Genomic DNA, 21276 nt, shown 5'->3' with positions numbered 1-21276 from the left:
ATGGAAAATGAGGACACAAAGAAAATGCAAGGTGAGAAATTCATGGATCATATATACAAAATGAGTTTATTATCTATTTGAGAAATATATTTAAAAATTTTTTTAATTTTTAATTTAAAATATTTAAAATACAAGGGGTGAATGAATCATTCAGTAGTTTATGTGAATATTGAACACCTGTTCTGTACCTGTCACTTGGCTTTAGAAAACTGACATGAGAAAAGACATGCTGATACTAAGAACACCATAAGATACTGGATACAAAAGAATATGAAAGACTATACTCAGCTGGGTGCCAGTGGCTCATGCCTGTAATCCTAGTTACTGAGGAGGTTGAGATCTGAGGATTGCAGTTCAAAGCCAGCCCAGACAGGAAAGTCCGTGAGATTCTTATCTCCAGTAAACCCCCAGAAAACTGGAAGTGGCACTGTGACTCAAGTGGTAGAGTGCTATCCTTGAGCTGAAAAGCTCAGGGACAACACCCAGGCTCAAAGTTCAAGACCCACAACCGACCAAAAAGAAAAAAAAAAAGACTATGTTCAGTGGTTTGTGTTGTAATCTCATTATTTGGGGAAGAGTTGAACAGGATCATGGTCTGAGTTCAGCCTGAACAAAAATTAATGAGACTCCATCTCAATACAAGCCCTATGATCCTAGTGACACAGGAGGTCATAGGTAGGAGAATCATAGTATTCCAGCCTCTGGGCCAAAACAACTCCCTTACAAAAAAAAGTGAGATCTTTTCTAAAAAATGGCTAAAACAAGGGCTGGGGCATGGAAAGTGGTAGAGAGTGCCTGCCTCGCAAATGTGGCAGCCCAGTGCTGCCAAGAAGGAAAATAAATATTATTGTATGCGTTTTGCTAAAATTGTTTAGACATTTTGTATGTTCACAAGGGATATTGGTTTGTAGTTTTATTCCTAATGGTTTTGTTGTAGAATGAATTGGGAAGCTGGGAGGTGTGTACAATGATGTACATCTATAATTCCAGGTGCTCCAGTTTGTGACCCACTAGAATCTTGAGCTTGAGGCCAGCTAGGCTACAGCAAGATCCTGTCTCAAAAACAAAACAAAATAAAACAAAACAAAACAACAAAAAACCACCACCCCCACCAAAAAAACACACCAACAATTGAGCTAGGTGCGGGTAGCTCATGCCTGTATTCCTAGCTACTTAGGAGGCTATGATCTGAGGACTGCAGTTTGAAGCCAGCTGGAGCAGAAAAGTGCATGAGACTCTTAGCTCCTATCAACCACCAAATTGCTGAAAGAGAAGCTGTCGCTCAAGTGATACAGCACTAGCCTTGAGCACAAAAGCTCAGGGAGAGTGCCCAGGCCTGATTTCAAGCCTCAGTACCAGCATGTGCGGGCACATACATACATGCAGACACACACACACACACACACACACACACACACACACACACACACACACACACACACGATTTTTCTGCATGGGCTGGCTTTAAAGTGGTATCTTCAGATCTCAGTCTTCTGAGTAACTAGGATTACCAGTATAAGCCACTGGTGCCTAGCTTTAATGGAAAGGAAAGGTTTTAAACTATGACTTAAGCTTCTTTCCTAGCTATATTACCAGTCAGTTATCATTTCTTTTGGAGGGAACTTGGTGATGTGTATCTTTCCAACAATTCCTTTATGTCACATAAATCATTGATCTATAGGTATGACATGCATAAACACTACCTTTAAAGTATCCGTAGGATCTGTGGTGATTCCTTCTCTCTTAATTTCTAATACTGATAGTTTGCATATTCTTTTTTATATAATCAGTTTGGTTACAGAACTATCAAATATCTTTTCAAATAAGTTGATCCATTGTTTTTCTTTCTTTTCTTTTTTTGATTGGTTGTGAGGCTTGACTTCATGACCTAGGTACTGTCCTTGTCGTGGGGGTTGAACTCGGCTTGGGCGCTGTCCCTCAGCTATTCAGCTCAAGGCTAGCGCTCTACCACTTGAGCTACAACGCCACTTCCGGTTTTCTGGTGGTTTATTGGAGATAAGAGTTTCACGGACTTTCTTGCCAGGGCTGGCTTTGAACTTCGGTTCTCAGATCTCAGCCTCCTGAGTAGCTAGGATTACAGGCATGAGCCACGGGCACCCAGCTCCCTGAGCTTTTTTGCTCAAGGCTGGCACTCTACCACTTTGAGTCACAGTGACACTAAGTTTTTTTGTGGTTAATTGGAGGTAAGAATCTCATGGACTTTCCTACCTGGGCTGGCATTGAACTACTATTGTCAGATCTCAGCCTCTTGAGTAGCTAGGATTACAAGTGTGAGCCACCAGCACCTTGCACTCCACTGTTTTTCTATTTTACTGATTTCAGCTTTCTTTACAATTTCTTTATAACTTTCCTTCTTTCCTTACTTTGGGCTTAATTTGCTTTTTTTATTTTTTCTAGTTTCTTAAGGAAGAAGCTGAAGTTACTGATTTTAGACCCTTCTTTTCTCACACAATTATTATGAAATTGTCCCTAATTACTGTTGTAGTAGCACCTCACACATTCATTTTTATTTCCTTTAAATGGTATGTACTTAAGCCATTGTATGTTCACTTAAGAAGAATATTTGTAACTTGGGTGCCAGTGGCTCATACCTGTAATCCTAGCTGCTCAAGAAGGTTGAGGTCCAAGAATGGAGGTTCAAAGCCTGCCCAAACTGGAATATCTGTGAGACTCTAGTTAACCATCAAAAAGCCAGAAATGGTGCCATAGCTCAAATGGTAGAGCACCAACTTTGAGTGAAAAAACTGAGAGGCAGTGCTCAGGTCCTGAGTTCAAACCCAGTACCAACACATATACAAAATGAATATTTGTATTTTCTTCTTTTCATGGAAAAGAAAAAACAAAGTACTATAAGAAATTTAAGTTTTATTTAAAGAACATCTTTTTTTTTAAGATATGTCTTTGTTGTTCATCAGATCTTGAAAGTAATATGTTTTACTATTTTAAAAATCAATCATTATACCAGGTGCCAGTGACTCACACTTGTAATCCTAGCTTCTCAGGACTATATCTAAGGAATGTGTTTCAAAGCCAGCCCAGGCAGGAAAGCCTATGAGACTTTTTAACTCCACCAAAAAGCCAGAAGTGGAGCTGTTGCTGAAGTGATGAGTGTTAGCCTTGAGTGAAACAGCTTAAGGATAGGCCCAGACCCTGAGTTCTAGCCCCAGCGCATCAAATTTTTTTAAGTCTATTTGAGAACAATAATAATAGTTATATTAATAACAATTCCAAAGATATGTAACTAGAAATTAACATTGGAAAAAGAAATAAACATTTATTATTGAAAAAATCTTGTTTATTGTATGTTTTTTCTCCAGAAATGAAAACTGACCTGGACTTATTATTGGAGTGTCTGAAATATCAAATGGACAATTCTATTTCACAGAAGGAAGCTTTAGTTACTATTCATTCAATTTGTCAACAAAACAGTAAGACATGATAATGAACTTTTATTTATAATTCTAGTTCTTTAGTACTGTGATATATCAAATATGCATTGTTCTTCTCACTTTATGTGCTATATTAATTCTCTATTTGAGTTTTTAAATCCATAGCAAAATAATAATCAAATATGCCTTGTTTTGTCTATACATCCTACAGGTGATGCAGGTGTTTATTTTCGGGAAATTGGTGGTCTGATATTTGTAAAAAACCTTGCAAAGTCAAGTGAACATAGTATGGTTAAAGAAGCAGCATTATTTACATTAGGTGCTCTTGCAGAAGAAAATGGTAAAATAATAAGTCTTGTTTATTCAGTATTGTGTTATTCTGTACTTGAAAATACTTTTAGAATGTTATAGTAAAGATGCAGGAGGATCAAAGTTTGAGATCAGCCTGAGCAAAATGTTTATAAGACCCCTCTCAACAGAAAAACCTGTATATGGCAGTGTGTATCTGTTATCCCAGGTACAGCAGGTATCAACAATAGGAGGATCATGGTCTGGGCTGGCCTGGGCAAAAAAAGTACCCTAGTTCAAAAAATTGTCAGGGCAAAAAGGGCTGGGGGCCTGTAATGGTAGAATATCACCTGACAATCCTTGAGTTCAAATCTCAGTACACCCAAAACAATAGTAATAACTAGTATTAATAGTTAATAATTAAGTTAATATAACTACTGTTATTGTTTTAGAATTAAATTATTTCCATGTTTGAATAGTTTTATGTGGGTACTTAAATCAAAAGATGAAGATAATCCACAAACAACCACGTTAAATGCTTTGGGCACAGAAATTCATGTTGACAAGAATATTTTCCTGCCATAAATATCTATATATATATATATACACACACTTTAAATAATAAGATTGAATATCAACCATTTAATTTGTCAAACCAGCCTTATATTTTTATATTAATAATTTTTTTTGCCAGTCCTGGGGCTTGAACTCAGGCCCTGCGTACTGTCCCTGAGCTGCTTTTGCTCAAGGCTAGCACTCTACCACTTGAGCCATAGCACCACTTCCAGCATTTTCTGTTTTTATGTGGTACTGAGGAATTGTACATCGGGCTTCATGCATGCTAGGCAAGCACTCTATTACTAAGCCACATTCCCAACCTCATTAATAATTTCTTATCAGCTATTAAGAACCAACCCCAAGTTCTGTGCTAGACATTGAGGATATAGGGATGGATTTTTTTAGTCCTTACCTTTGAGATAGTTTTCTAGCTGGTTCTAGGCACTTGGCAAAATGCTGATTGTATTACTATGTCCAATTTTATTTTACGACTAAGGATTGAACCCAGGGCCTTAGGAATGCTAAGCACTTGTTCTTTTCACTGAGCTACACCCCAAGATTCCAAATAGTTTTTTTAATTCTGCTTATTTTATGAGCATCTAAAAAGAAATCAGGGAGCTGAGAGCTGGTGGCTTCCAATTGTAATCCTAGATCTGTGGATGTGGCTTGAAGCTAATCCCAGTAGAGCTGTGGTTCAAGTGGTAGAGCGCTAGCCCTGAGCAAAAAGTTCAGGCCAAGTCCTGAATCCAAACCCAGGACCAACACACACCAAAGAGGTGAAGGAGGGGAGAAAGGGAGAGAGGACTCACACCTATAATCCTAGCTGCTTGGGGGCAGAGATCAGGAAGTGTTATGCTTCAAAGACAGCCTGGGCAAAAAGTCTCAATCAGTAGATGAGTGCAGTGGTTGTGTGCCTGTTATCCAGGCTGAGATGGTTGGGAAGGTTGAGATTGGAAGGATTGTTGGATGCTGTCCTTGAGGTTTTGTGCTCAAGGCTAACACACTACCACTTGAGCCATAGCTCCATTTCCAGCTTTTTTGGTAGTTAATTGGAGTCTCATGGAGTTTCCTTCCCCAAGCTAACTTTAAAACTTAATCCTCAGATCTCAGCCTCTGATTACTAGGATTACAGGCATGAGCCACCAGTGCCCAGGCTCATTGTTGAATTTTGAAAAGACTTTAGTCTCTAGAAAAGTCTCAGAAGAAATATTATACATTTTGTCCATTTGTTTTTCAAAGCATATTTCTGAATTTTCTTAAATTGTTTTTCTTATTTTGTTTTATTCTTAAATTTCCTTGTCTAAGATTTTATTTACTTAGGTTTTTATTATAAATTCTAGTGTAACACTTTTGATTAGAGACTGTGGCTTGGTCTACTGCTGCATTGGTCTGCTACTTAAGCACATATCAATTTATCAGAAATTTTGTCAGAATTTCTAATAAGTGTCAAATGAGAACTGTTTAATAATATTGTAATAATAATGTTGTAATATATTGTAATAATATTGAATAATATTGCAATAATAATTCATATTTTGTTAACATATTTTATAATTGTTATATATTATTGCATTGAAATTAAATTTTATATTTCAGTTTACAGCCAGCAAACTTTGTGTACTTCAGATTTATTTGAAGACTTAATTTTGTTCTTATCTAATGATGATTCAAACACAAATTTAAAAAGAATGTCTGTCTATGTTATTTTGGTCCTGGTTTCAAATAATAGTAAGTAAATTCTCTCATGAACGTTTAAAACATTTAAAATAATACATTGAGTAGTTATTTATCATTCTAGTCCTTATATTAGTATCTTTTTTTTTTCTTTTTGCTGGTCCTGGGGCTTAAATTCAGAGCCTGGGTGCTATCCCTGAGCTTCTAGCCATTGGCTCAAGGCCAGTGCTTTACCACTTGAGCCACAGTACTACTTCGGTCTTTTTCTGAGTAGTTTATTAGTGATGAGTTTCACAGACTTTCCTGCCTGGGCTTGTTTTGAATTGCAATCTTCATATCTCAGCCTCCTGAGTAGCTAGGATTGCAGGCATGAGCTGCCGGCACCTGGCTAGTATCTTTTTTTTAACCTGATTGACTTTTAATAAATACTAACTTTAAGGAGAGTATATGTTTAGTCATTTTATATATTAATACATAATTTTAAAAAGAGTAAAGTAAGTTGTACTACTAAAGGAGCACTGAAATGAATTCATTTGGTTGACTTTTTACTGAATTGCCTACTTAAAGAGTTTACTGTGTATTAGGCAGTACTGGTTTTTATTTGGGGATAAGTTTTACATTCACAGAAAAGTTGAAAATAGGGCTGGGAATGTGGCTTAGTGGTAGAGTGCTTCCCTAGCATGCATGAAGCCCTAGGTTCTATTCTTTAGTACCGCATAAACAGAAAAGGCTGGAAGTGGTGCTGTGGCTTAATTGGTAGAGTGCTAGCCTTGAGCATAAGCAGCTCAGGGACACTGCCCATGCCCAGAGTTCTAAGTTCAAGCCCCAGGACTGTCAAAAAAAGAAAAAGATAAAAAAAAAAAGGTAGAAATATAGTATAGAATAGTCACATGTATCTACTGCTGAGATCAAGATTATTTTTGAATTTAATTCTAATTGTTAGGTACTTAAAATGCTTCTAGATTTACTTCTTCCTAGCCTTCTTCTTGAAGGCTAGGAAGGTGGCTCAGTGGTAGAGTACTTGCCTTGCATGCATGAGGCCCTGGGTTCGATTTCTCAGCACCACATAAGCAGAAAAAGCAGGAAGTAGAGCTGTCTCAAGTGGTAAAGTCCTAGCCTTGAGCTGAAGAGCTGAGGGACAGCACCCAGGCCCAGAGTTGAGGCCCTATGACCAACAAAAAAAATAAAAATAAATAAAAAGGTTGAATTAATTTATTGTGCTACAATATGCAATACTTTTTCATATTATACCAGAGAACCATGATTTAAATGTAAGTTTTAGCCAGGTCCCAGTGGCTCGCTCCTGTAAGCCTAGCTACGTAGGAGGCTAAGATCTGAGAATCAAGGCCCAAAGCCAGCCAGGCAGACATAGCCAAGAGAATCTTACTTCCAATTAACCAGCAAAAGATGGAAGTGGAGTTGTGGCTCAAGTGGTAGAGTGCCAGTTTTGAACAGAAAAAAACTAAGTTCAAGCTCAAAGCCCTAGAGAGTTCAAGCATAGCATACACACGAAAAACAAAACGTCCCTTAAGATAAACCAAAAGTGTTTTGTAATTTTTAGATGAAATTTGAATATTGTCAATCTTTTAAGCAAAAGAAGTTATTTTTCCATAATAATCTTGATATAGATTTTTATTTACTATAATTTTGTGTTGTAGCCTTTACTACATTAAAGCAGCTTAAAAGCTAGATATTTATTGAAATAGAACATAAATGTTTTAAATTTCTTTAAAATCATTGTTAATAGAAATTATATTCATGTAACATATGTTTTTTTGTAAGGGTGTGGACAAACACTTGTGAGAGAAACAGGTTGTATTACCGTTCTGTCAGAATTGTTCAGGTAAGCAAATATAAATTTCTTGTTGTTAATTGGGCATTGCGTATGACCTTAATATATTTATCTTAATTTGCTTCCTTTTTAACCTAATAGGACAGTTCTTTCAAAACATGAGTTGAATTTGTTAGATAATAAGGTTTTCCAGAATTATCAGTTGTGGTCTTCAGTGTGTAGTGCTCTGTGTGCCTGTGTCAACAATCCTCAAAATGGTAATTATTTAATTATTTAAATATAAAGATATGGGGTGGAGGGAAAGCGGGAGAAAACAAGGGCGGGGGTAACAATGTTCAACAAGAAATGTACTCATTACCTTACTTATGTAACTGTAACCCTTCTGACATCACCCTTACAATAAAATAAAATTTAATTAAAAAATAAATATAAAGATAAATGACAGTTGTTATTTTCTAATATTAAATTAAAACATGATTGACTGCCTCATTTCAGATGAGAATCAAACATTTTGCTGTTCACTTTTTCCATATGCTAATGATTGGCTAATATCTTGCATGAAACCTGAGATAATTCGCCCTCTCTGCTCATTTATTGGACTTACGCTAGCAAATAATAGTAAGTATGTAGTTTGTTCTCTAAGCCATGTGAAGAAACATTTCAAAGCATAACAAAAATGGTTGGATTATTTCATTGACTAATAAGTTTTATTCTAGTAATTTGGGTCATTTTGGGTACCTTTAGGTTCTTTTCAATAAGAATAATTTAGAAGTCAATATTGTTTAGAGAATATTGGGAAGATAGTAGCAGCAGAATGTTTTGTTTTGAGACAAGACCTCTGTATATACCAAACTAGTCTCAAAGTTTCTATGTAGCCCAGGTTGGCCTCAAACTCTATTCTCAGGCTGGGAAGGTGGCTCAGTGGTAGAGTGCTTGCCTTGCATGCATGAGGCCCTGTGTTCGATTCCTCAGCACCACATAAGCAAAAAAAGCTGGAAGTGGTGCTATGGCTCAAGTGGTAGAGCGCTAGCCTTGAGCTGAAGAGCTGAGACCCCATGACCAACAACCCCCTCCCCCCAAAAACCCTGATTATTCTCAAGCTTACAAAGTGCTGAGGTTATAGGGGTACACCACTATGTCCAATCTGCAGCATCTTTTGTATTTTTTTCTTCAGTTGTAGGGCTTGAACTCCAGACCTGGGCACTGTCTCTGAGCTCTTTTTGCTCATGACTAGTGCTTTAGCACTTTGAGACACAGACCTACTTCTGGTTTTCTGGTGGTTAATTGGAGATAAGAGTCTCATAGACAGTCCTGCCTGGGCTGGCTTTGAACTAGTATTCTCAGATCTCAACCTCCTGAGTAGCTGGAAATACAGGTGTAAGCCACTAGTCTGGCTTCATTTTTAATCTTCCTAGATTCACTCATAAAACAAAGTAATGAGATAACAAAACTAGAAACCCATAAAAAAATATGCTTGGGAAACAACTGAATTAAATTACAAATTAACAAATACAAAAAATGTAGAAAATTCAAATGCCTTGTAATTCAAAAGGCTCAAATTACAAATATCACTATGACAAGATGACATTGCTATAGATATTGACATATACTAAAAGGATGTAGGCCATGTAATTTGACAACTTTGAATAAATTCCCTGAAATATACAAACTACTAAAGCTCACACAAAAGAAATGGATAACTTGATTAGTAAATAGAATTCAAAATTTAAATTCTTAACATCAAGGGGAATTTCAGTCTCTGATGATTTTTTTGGTGAATTCTACCACATATTTCAGAAGAAAAATGAACCTGTGTAAATTAATCTTGGAAATAGAAGTAGAAGGAACACTTTACAACATGTTCTATAAAGTCAGCATTACACCCATGTAAAAGTCTTTAACAAAACATTAACAAGTCAAACAACAGAATAATAACTTCTGACCAAGTAGCATATATCCCAGGAATGCACAATTGGATTAACATTAGAAAAAAATTAGGGTTATTGATTTTTTTATTTGTGTGTGTGTTGGGGGAAGGGGGTGGTTCTGGGGCTTGAACTCAAGGTCTGGGCACTCTTCCCTGAGCTTTTGTGCTCAAGGCTATACCATTTGAGCCACAGTTCCACTTCCAGCTCTTTAATTGAAGTTAAGGGTCTCATGGGCTTTCCTATCCAGGCTGGCTTTGAACTGTGATACTTAGATCTCAGCTTCCTGAGTAGCTAGAATTATTGCCACTGATGCCCAGTTTAGGATCTTTAATTTTTTTACAATGGTGATGGCAATTCTGTGAAAGAAAAGTCTTTTGGGGCTGGGAAGGCAGCTCAGTGGTAAAGCGCTTGCCTTGATTGCCAGAGGCCCTGGGTTCGATTCCTCAGCACCACATAAGCAAAAAGAAAAAAGCTGGAAGTGGCGCTGTGGCTCAAGTGGTAGAGCACTAGCCTTGAGCTGAAGAGCTGAGGAACAGTGCCCAGGCCCAGAGTTCAGGCCCCACGACCAGACCCAAAAAAAAAAAAGTCTTTTTAACCAGTGATGGTAAAAAATAATAAATACAAAATACAGTTCTTAACTCAAAATATACATAATATTTGTATATATCTCATGCAATGTGTAACAATAATTTGAAATTTTTAGACAAAAGCATAAAAAGAAAATGCTCAAAATTCTCCTACTTCTGCTTTTTAATTACAAGTATGCCCCACCCTCCCTCCTGAGACTATATTTGTTATAGCTCTACTGAAATAATCACTTAATATAAAACAGACTAGTAATATTACTTAGAAAATACATCAGTTATCAATAAATAAAAGAGATTTCCAAACACAAGAAGACTGTTTTGTACTATACATGTAAGTTGTATTATGTAAAAGGGAAGCACTTAATTAATATACCCCTGTGATTGTGTATATTCACTGATAAAGATTGGAATTTTTGTTCCAGTACTGAGGCTTGAACTCAGGACCTGCTCACTAGGTAGGCATTCTACTACTGGAGCCAAGTATGCTATAATTTTTGCTTTAGTGTTTTTAATTTGGGTCTTGGATTTTTGCCCAGGGAGGCCTGAGACTGTGATTTTCCTACCAATAATGCCTCCTGCATAGTTAAGATTACAGGTATGCATCACCATATTCAGCTTCTTCTGTTGTGTTGGGATTTCAATTTTTTTGGAGAGGCAGGGGGAGAAGAGCCCACACTGGCCTTGAACCATGATCCTCCCAATTTTTGCTTCTTTTAGGGTATCCTAATTTTTTAAAACAATTCTTTAGTTTTGGGATTTTAGTAAATATTTCAGAAAAATAAGTTATTGTTATATTTGATAGAAATTAATTGAATGAAACCATATACCTGTCTTGAAATACTAACAGTTCTGCTTTATTCCTAAAGCATATGTTCAGAAATACTTTGTGTCTGTGGGTGGATTGGAGGTATTGTCTCAAGTTCTTGTGCACCTGGAATCTGACTCATACAAAATTGTGTCCAATGCTAAGCTTGCAGTGGTGGTGACAAAAACAATGGATGCATGTATTGCTGATAATCGTGAGTTAAATGCTTATACTTAGTAAGATTGCTACAGTTGAATTTTGTTGAATTTAGCACGATGAGTTTTGATATTGTAGATTAAATTTGATCATGATTTCCAGTTTGTACAAGTAGAAAAAGATCTTAGAAATGATCTATTCTGGTTCTTCACTTTCTTATGGACATTAAGACTTCCCTAAGGACTCATATCTAGGTCTTCTAATATCAAGTCTAATACTAGAATGAAAATCAGACCTGGATGAATATGGTCAAGGTAGATGGCTTACGTGTTTAAAAATAGAACAATGAAACCTATTGAATTATTTTATGAAGAAACTAATGAAGAATAATAGAGGTAGTGGGATTGATTGGAATATATTGCATATGACTGGAAATGTCCAAATGAAATCCCCCCCCACGCTGATATATGCTAATGAAAATAAATAAAATGGACATATACATATTACAGGATTGTAAAAGAAATAAGAAAAACTAAGATCCTGTAATTCTAACTTTTTTTTTGTCAGTTGTGGGGCTTGAACTCTGGGCTTGGGCACTGTCCCTGTGCTCTTCAGCTCAAGGTGAGCGCTTCGCTTGAGCCACAGCGCCATGCCACTTCTGGTTTTCGAGTGGTTTATTGGAGATAAGAGTCTCAAGCACTTTTCTGCCCTGGCTGGCTTTGAACCATGATTCTCAGATCTCAGCCCCCTTAGGAGGTAGGGTTCAAGGGGGGGCCCCCCCCCCCCCCCCCCCCCCCCCCGCGCCCGGCTCTAAACTTTTAATTCACTTAAAAAGCAGCATTAACCTAAAAGTTTTATATGAGAAATCAAAGGACATTATTGAGATAGAATGTGGAATACCCAATTTACAAACTTTTTAAAAGTTGATGGGGCTGGGAAGGTGGCTCAATGGTAGAGCGCTTGCCTTGCATGCCTAAGGCCCTGGGTTCAATTCCTCAGCACCACATAAGCAAAAAGAAAAAAGCCAGAAGTGGCCCTGTGAGCTGAAGAGCTGAGGGACAGCGCCCAGGCCCAGAGTTCAGGCCCCACGACTGGACCCAAAAAATAAATAAATGAAATAAAAGTTGAATAAAGAAAGTATGCTTTTTAAAAATAAGTGTGAAGTCTATCCCCAGATTCAAAACACATGATGGGCTCTCATTTGTACTGAAAAATGATAGCCCATAAATCCTTGTAAAAGGAATCTGTTATCATTCGCAAATAACTGAAAAAAGATTTTTACAAAGTATTTATTGGCTTGAGCACGAATGGTACACATCTGTAATCCTAGCTACTCAGGAGGCTGAGATCTGAGGATTATTGTTTGAAGCCAACTGGGCAAGAAAGTCTGTGAGACCCTTATCTCCAATTAACCACCAAAAAGCCAGAAGTGGAGCTGTGGCTTAAAATGGTAGACCATTAGCCTTGAGCAAAAACAGCTCAGGAACAGTGCCCAGATCCTGAATTGAAGCCTGGCACCAAAAAGAAAAAAGGCAGTTATTACTGGAGGCATGGCTCAAGTAGTAAAGTACTTGCCTAGCAAGCATTAAGGTCTGGAGTCCAATCCCTAGTATTGAAGAAAACATTTTTTTTTCTGGTAGTGGTGCTTGAACTCGGGGCCTGAGTACTGTTCCTGAGTTTTTCTACCCACAGTTAGTGCTCTACCACTTTGAGCTATAGCTCTACTTCCAGTTTTCTGGTGATTAACTAGAGATAAGAATCTGACCAACTTTCCTTGCCTGGGCTGTCTTCAAACTGCACTCCTCAGATCTCAGCCTTCTTTGTAGCTAGGATTACAGGCCTGAGCACCAGCTCCTGGCTCTATGGAAGAAAAATTTTAAAAAGGCAATTTTTGAGTGCTTGCTATACGCTGAGCTCCAAAGATATAAAAATGATTAAGATCCAATTTCTTGAGAAATTTACAACATTATTGTTGACACCAATATTTTAGACTCTATATTAACTCTATTAAAAGCCCCATGATATCTATAACGTAAACTAGTGGACTTCTTGAGTTTTGTTACATCTCAGCATAGTTTCACCTGTGCTTTATTGCATCATTAGTGTCAAATTATGGTCAGTTAAACAATAATATGAAGCTGGGCACTGGTGGCTCACACCTATAATCCTAACTACTCAAGAGGCTGAGATCTGAGGATCACGATTCAAAGCCAGCCCAGGCAGGAAAGTCCGTGAGACTCTTATCTCCAATAAATCACTAGAAAACTGGAAGTGGCGCTGTGGCTCAAGCAGTAGAGCACTTTCCTTGAGCTGAAGAGCGCAGAGACAGCGCCCAAGCTCAGAGTTCAAGCTCCACAACAGACCAAAATAATAATAATAATAATATGAGGCAGGATTTGGTTATTTAAGAATGTCTTTACTGACCAATGTAGAGATGTAGAAGGTGAGACTAGATATATTTAATTTTTAGGAAGGTAGCATTACAGAACTACTAAAAGGGGCTGGGAATGTGGCTCAGCAGTAGAGTGCTTGCCTTCCATGCATGAAGCCTTGGGTTCCATTCTTCAGCACCATATAAACAGAAAAAGCTGGAAGTGGTGCTGTGGCTCAAGTGGTGAGTGCTAGCCTTGAGCAAAAGCAGCTCAGGGACAGCGCCCAGGCCTTGAGTTCAAGCCCCAGGACCAGCAAAAAACAAAACAAGAAAACAGAACTACTAAAAGAAATCATACTTCAAAAAGTTGCTTTAGAAGGGGTAATGAGGGCAATTATAAGTTAATATCTTATTATGAATTTATATTAACACATATATGTTACATGTTGCATGATACATGTATTAGACATTATATAGACATTTACTGTTCTTCCTGAATAAGCTCCAAAAACATAGGTATATTTATAAGTTTTAAATTTATACTTACTATTCTTCTTGTCTGTTTTGTACTAATAGCTACTTTTAGGGTAATAGTATCCAAATACCACATAGTTTCAAGACTTCTGGCATTACTGTCTCATGAAAATCTTGATTTAGAAGAAAAATTTAGCATCATACTTACTCTTGGGCATTGCACTGAGGATTGTGGTAAGTACTGGATTATTTAATATGTTTTTTTAAAGCATGGGAGTGGAAGCATTTTAATTTCTTCCCCTATCAGTCATATGAAAGACTTAAAATACTAATTTTATCCTGGTCATCTAGGACTTAACTAATTTTTATTTTAGCTCCTCGTTCTCCTCTACAATTTGTATGCAAATTGTGGTTCTATTTCTCTTTCACCTTCTTGTACCTTCCTTTCCAGTGCTTCTGCTACTCTTCTAATTTAAGCCTCTGTCTCTCAAACTTTTCAACAAAATGAACCCAATAGCCACCTCCCTGTGCTCCTCTTTTCCTATCTTTACTTTTCAGTCCAGTTCTTCATGTTGCTTGCTGCAATCCAACCAAAGATTCTAACTACCTAATAGTCTTCCTGCCCCTCCTCTTCCCCATTCCCTCTCTTTCTTCCTTTCTTCCTTCCATTCTTCCTTTCTTTCCCCTACTACTTTCTTTCACTCTTTCTTCAGTCTGCTCCTCCTTTCTAACCATCCCCTTTCCTCACTCTGTGTTCAATCTCCTTCTTTATCCCCCTTCTCACTTTTCCACTCCTCTCTCTTTACTGTCTTGCTTTTCTCTCTTCTCCCTCATTTCAGCTCCTTCTCTGTGTAATTTTGGATCTACCTTATATTTTTTAAAAACCAAGTAAGGTCAGTTTTTTTTTACTCTGTATGCATATGATACTCTGTGGTTGCAGTTCAGAAATGATCACTTATATGCCTTAGGTATATTGTATAAGTAGATTATTTCCTAAGTTGAAAATACTTTTGAAATTATATTTTCTTTTCCTTTAAAATGTTTGAACAATGCATAATTTTCACAAAGAAGAATTATGACCTAATATATATAGTTTATGATATAATAATTACCTTCTATTTTAATTTCTTACATATCTTCCAGAGGAAAATCAGTATGACCTTTTTAAAAACAATGGGCTTCCACTCATGATACAAGCCTTAACTGATTCTCAGAATGAGGAACTACACAAGGCTGCCACATTTGTGCTTCACAACTGCAGAAAAACTAGTAAGTTTACAAGTACCCTTAAGAGAAATACAAACCAATATTTGTAAAGGGGGGGATATTTTCTCTAATAAGCCAAGTTGTTTCAATTTCCAGGGTTTGGGGGATGCTTTCTTTCCTTAATGATATTGGATTGAATTCAGTGCCTCACATTTGTTAGGCAAGTGCTCTACTGCTTGAGTCATGCCTGCTAGCCATTTTGCTTTCAGTTTGTTTGTCATTTAGGAGTATTAGCTTTTGGTCAGGACACCTTTAGAAACAACCTGAAAACTTCTGCCTTTGCTTCCCAAGTACTGAAATTACAGGCATACCCTATAAAATCCTGCTTGTTTTTGAGATAGGGTCTCCCTAACTTTTGCTCTCTATCTCTGCTACCACATTGTGTCTGGAGCACAGTGAACAGTAGCCATGATAAGAATTTTTGTCTTAGGGCTGGGAAGGTGACTTAGTGGTAGAGCTCTTGCCTTGCATGCTCGAGGCCCTGGGTTCGATTCCTCAGAACCACATAAACAAAAAAGAAAAAAGTGGGAAGTGGCACTGTGGCTCAAGTGGTAGAGCGCTAGCCTTGAGCTGAAGAGCTGAGGGACAGCGCCCAGGCCCAGAGTTCAGGCCCCATGACTGGACCCAAAAAAAAAAAAGAAAAAGAAAAAAAAGATGATAGGACAGAACTATTTATGGACCTTTTTTTTTTGTCTTTTTTTTTTTTTTTTTTGTCGGTCGTGGGGCTTGAACTCTGGGCCTGGGCACTGTCCCTCAGCTCTTCAGCTCAAGGCGAGCACTCTACCACTTGAGCTACAGTGCCACTTCCGGTTTTCTGGTGGTTTATTGGAGATAGGAATCTCACAGTCTTTCTGGCCCGGGCTGGCTTTGAACCGGGATCCTCAAATCTCACCCTCCTGAGTAGCTAGGATTATAGGCGTGAGCCACCAGCACCCAGCATGGACACTAAAAACAGCTACTTCTAGAAGTATGGCTAAAGTTGTAGTCCCTGAGTTTAAACTCCAGTATGATTTTTTTTAAAACCTATCCTAGGAGACTGGAAATGTAGCTCAGTAGTAGAGCTCATTTCTTTGCATGTGGGGGACCCTGGTTTAATACCCAAAACAAAGGGAAAACCCTGTTTTAAGACAAGTGTTGATATATATGAGGGTGGTTGTGTGCCAAAAATAACATTGTCATATTGCTGTTTTGCCCATAACTCTGAAAAATTGAGTCTAATTTATAACAATATTTGAGTCCTGGAACCTTGCTAAGCACTCTTATATTTAAGTTCAGCACCAGTTAAGGTATTCTGAATAGACAGAATTTAAAGAATGGGGAGGGTGGCACATGAGGATGTTCTTAAGGATATGACAATGATATCGCTCATAATAGATAAACTTACTATTTCCCCTACATTACAAAGCTGAGAAATTATCTCTAAATGTACGAGGATATTCTTTTGATGAAAATGAAGCAAAACAATTAAAGGACACAAATGCGAAAGAAAAGAATCTTGAAGAGTACTGGAAAACAGCAAAGGAAATTCTGCGCAAAATAGAACAGCTTGAAAGAGAAGACAATGAGGTTAGCTTTTTTGTTTTAACAGAATATATGTATTTTAAGTATTTTTAATAGAGGTTGGAGAGTAAAAATATTTTTCCTACATTTTTAATGTAAAATTTAGTAGTAATACTTGACAGATCAGTGGTGGACATAGGAAAAAACAGGTATTTTTAAAAAGTAGAATACCAGCCAGGCTGCAGTGGCTGACACTTGTAATACTAGTTATTCAGGAGGATGAGATCTAAGGATCGTGGCTTGAAGTCAGCCTAGGCAGGAAAGTAAATGTTATTCTTTATCTACAAATAAGTACCAAAAAGCCAGAAATGCAGCTGTAGCTCAAGTGGTAGAGTACTACTAGCCTAGAGAAAAAAAAGCCAAGTGAGAATGTGAGGCCCTGAATTCAAGCCCCAATATACTCTCACTCTCTCTCTCTCTTTCTCACACACACACACACATATGCGCGCGCAGAATGTCTGAGGATAGAATAATGAAACAGCTAACCACTTTGAAAAAGTGAGAGACGTGGATATAATAGCAGAAGTGAACTTGTTCAAAGTACTCTGTATGTATCTTTGGAATTCTCACAATGAAACCACTTTGTATAGTCATATATGCTATTAAAATGGATTTTTTTTTGTTGGTCATGAGGCCTGAACTCTGAGTCTAGGTGCTGTCCCTCAGCTCTTTAGCTCAAGGCTAGCACTCTACTACTTGAGCCACATCTCTACTTCTGGCTTTTTTCTGCTTATGTGGTGCTGAAGAATCAAACCCAGGGCCTCATGTATGCAAGGCAAGCACTCTACCATTGAGCCACCTTGCCAGCCCCTAAAATGGATTTTTTAAGCAGAAATTAACTAGGTACCAGTCATCAAACCTGTAATCCTAGCTGCTTAGGAGGTTGAGATCTGAAGATTGCAGTTGAAAGCCAGCCTGGGCAGAAGTGTCTGTGAGATCTAACATCTTACTGTATAGTTGTTCAAGGAAAAAGCAATCTGATAATTTCTTCCCCCAGTCTCTCTCTTTCTGCACGTGTGCGTGTGTACACACACACACACACACACAGCAGTGGCATATAGGTATGTTCACACTCTCTTGCTTATGTAGTCAATTTAATGATGAGGGATATATTCATGAGAAATCATCAGATAAACTGATCACTGTGCAAATATCACAGAGTATAATTATGTAAAACAGGTGGTATAGATTATCATTTGATGTGGTGGGTTTGGGTTTTGCTTGTTTTGTTTTTGCCTTTACTTTTCTTGCATAAAGTTTCACATTTTTTGCGCAGGCACAGTCCTGAGACCATGCTTCTCCTATCTATGCTTCCCACATAGCTAGAATTACAGACACATACTGCAATGTCTAGCTTGTATGTTGAAACAGGGTCTTACCAACTTTTTACCCAGGCTGGCTTGAACTGTGATCCTCTGGATCTTTGCCTCCCAGGTAGCTGGATTCACAAGTATGAGCCACAATGCCCACTTTATGTGGTCTTTTGATATAATCAAGATACCAAATTTAAGAGGTATAAAGACCTTACAAAACTGCTGGTGTATCACACTTGTAGCCCTGACTACCCAGGAGACCGATACCTGGGAATTGTGGTTCAAAGCTAGCCCCGCCAAAAAATTCTCAAGATTCTTACCTCCAATTGCCCAGCAAAATGCTGAACATGGAGGAATGACTCAAGTGGTAAAGCTCTAACCTTGAATGAAAAAGCCAAGCAAAGGGTGAACCAATACCAACACGAAGGAAGGGAGGGAGGGAAGGAGGAAGGGAGGGAGAAAGAGAGGAAGGCAGGGGAGGGGAGGGGAGGGGAGGGGAGGAGAGGAAGATAGGAAGATCTTGTAAATCTGAAAGTATTTTATTCTTACAGTTGATGGTTTGACTAACTAGAAAATCACCTGCCCTCATTATACTGAAGGCATTGGTCCATAGTATTGTAGATTCCAGTGTTATTCTTGAGGAATAAACGCGTTTTAATTCCCTGCTATTAACCTATTTTCTCTCCTTGGAAACTTACATAATCCCCACCCCCCTTTTTTTGGTCAGTCTTGAAGCTTGAACTCAGGGCCTGAGTGCTGTATCTGAGCTTTTTTGCTCAAGGTTAGCACTCTACCACTTTGAGCCACAACAACACTTAGTTTTCTGGCAGTTATTGGAGATAGGAGTTTTATGGACTTTCCTGTGCAGGCTGGCTTTCAACACTGATCCTCAGATCTTATCTTCCCAAGTAGCTAGAATTATAGGCGTGAGCCACTAGCACCTAGCTTAAGTTTATATAATCTTTATCTTATGTTTTGAAATTTCACAGTGAGGTACCTGTCAAATATTTTTTACCCTTGGTGAGTTTAAACTCCTATAATAAAGTTTAAAAAAAGATCTTTTTTGTGTGTGTAGCACATTTTCTATGGACCAGAGAAGCCCTGAGTTCAAATTCCAGTACTGGAAAAAAATTACCCTGTGGCCCAATATATGGTATATATGTATTTCCTGGTGTTTTGATTTCTGTTGATTTTGCTTCTTGCTCTTTTTTTACTGAGTCCACACTGCATTGTTCTTGGTCTCAAAGAAAACTTTCAAAAAAAAAATTTTATGTAGATCCTGAGGCTTGAACTCAGGGCCTGGGAGCAGTCCCTGAGCTTCCCCTCCACTCCCCCCCTCAGGGCTAGCATTCTACCACTTGAGCCATGGCTTCATTTCTGGCTTTTTGGTGATTAATTGGAGATGAGAGTCTGGTAGACTCAGTATTCTGAGTAGGATTATAGGTGTGAGCTACCAGCACCTGGCTCAAAAATTTTCATAAAAAAGAAATGTACTCCTTACCTTACATATGTAACTGTAACCCTCCTGTTCATCATCATTATAATAAAAATATAACAAATAAAAAATTTATGTTTCAATATATTTTATTCTTTTATGATTTAGTGATTTTAGTGTAGTACCTGAAGAGGCTGAGAACATTAAAATATCATGGTTTCTTTTAAAACATAATTTCTTTTTCTTTCTCTTTTTTTTTTTGTGCTGGTTCTGGTGTTTGAACTCAAGCCCTAAGCACTGTTCCTGAGCTTTTTTGCTTAAGATTAGCATTCTACCACTTGAGCCATAACTCCACATCTGGCTTTTTGGTGATTAACTGGAGATTAGAATTTTATGGACTTCCCTACTCTAGCTGGCTTCAAACCACAATCCTCCAATTTCAGCCTCCTAGGATTACAGGCATGAGACACCAGCTTATAATTTCATTCTTAACAATCTAAATATCTGGTATATCTTGGCCTTATTTGTGTGTACACTATGAAATAGCTACATTATTTTTTCTATATGGTTTCCTTAATTGTCCTAGGACCATTTATTGAATAAATTTACATTGTCTTCTTAATACAAACTATCATTTTGTCACTTTTATTGACAGCTTTAATATTTTTCTTCATTGTTTAAAGGAAATATAAAGTGGGCTGTGAAGAAATTGATTATATTGGAATCATTTATTTGCCATTTTTACATTATAGGAAGAAATTCAAAGAAGAAGCTATGAGAATCCATTTATGAACAAGGAGAACATACTGAAACACCTCTATTCAGGTAGTACTGGAGATACCAAAGCAGAAGAAGATAAGAATAAAAACCAGCCTGGACAGTTTCAGACTTCTCCATCTGGTGATGTCACATCTAAGGCTTGTGCCACTGATAACCGAGTGAAGACTCTGTTAAAGAGTACACATCCATTTAGTGGACAAAAGATGACTTTACGTAAAGTCAGTTCCAGCTGCAATCAAGGTTTACATGAGAAAACAACTTTTGACAAAAAGAATTTTGTTTATAAATCAAGGTATAGTTCAATAATTTTATCCAATAAGCATTTATTGTATGCTACAATATGCTATATTCTTAAGCAATAGGAATACAAAAATGATAAAGTGAGAGAAGGCTAACGTAGGAAATATTTTCTGAGAAATTAGGATAAGGAGGAGGTAAGTCCCACTTGTTCTAAGGCCTTGCATGTCATGTCTAGAATTTGGGGTTTTAGCTCACAGGATATGGGGAGCATTGAAGATTTTGAATTGAGTTGCATAATCATAATTGAATTTTAAGAAAGTATGCTCAAAAAAGAAAACAGAACTCTTCTACCTGAAGTATTAAAGTTAAGAATTGATCATCTGTTAGCAAATATGGCAAAACCCAATTTGTAATTTTTTGTTGTTGTTTTTTTGTTTTTTTTTTTGGTCCGGTTGTGGGGCCTGAACTCTGGGCCTGGGTGCTGTCCCTCAGCTCTTCAGCTCAAGGCTAGCGCTCTACCTCTTGAGCTACAGTGCCACTTCCGGCTTTTTTTTCTTTTTGCTTATGTGGTGCTGAGGAATCGAACCCAGGGCCTCAGGCATGCAAGGCAAGTGCTCTACCACTGAGCCACCTTCCCAG

At 37.7% G+C, this 21276-nt stretch overlaps 1 protein-coding gene across 1 annotated transcript in view; it reads left to right on the top strand.

Annotated features, from left to right (window-relative positions):
* Window positions 1–21276, top strand: part of Ccdc79 (coiled-coil domain containing 79) — a 30378-nt gene continuing 9102 nt past the window's right edge. Inside the window, exons 1-7 of the mRNA XM_013012652.1 lie at window positions 1–31; window positions 7713–7773; window positions 7864–7979; window positions 11104–11256; window positions 15187–15312; window positions 16715–16875; window positions 20370–20689. Coding sequence (XP_012868106.1) covers window positions 1–31; window positions 7713–7773; window positions 7864–7979; window positions 11104–11256; window positions 15187–15312; window positions 16715–16875; window positions 20370–20689 — 968 coding nt within the window. The remainder of the gene's footprint in view (window positions 32–7712; window positions 7774–7863; window positions 7980–11103; window positions 11257–15186; window positions 15313–16714; window positions 16876–20369; window positions 20690–21276) is intronic.

The sequence above is a fragment of the Dipodomys ordii genome, unplaced genomic scaffold, assembly GCF_000151885.1.
Source record: "Dipodomys ordii isolate 6190 unplaced genomic scaffold, Dord_2.0 Scaffold18, whole genome shotgun sequence".
Lineage (NCBI taxonomy): Eukaryota > Metazoa > Chordata > Mammalia > Rodentia > Heteromyidae > Dipodomys > Dipodomys ordii.
Note: the sequence above shows the minus strand (reverse complement) of the source record. Positions and strands in the feature narration are given on the sequence as shown.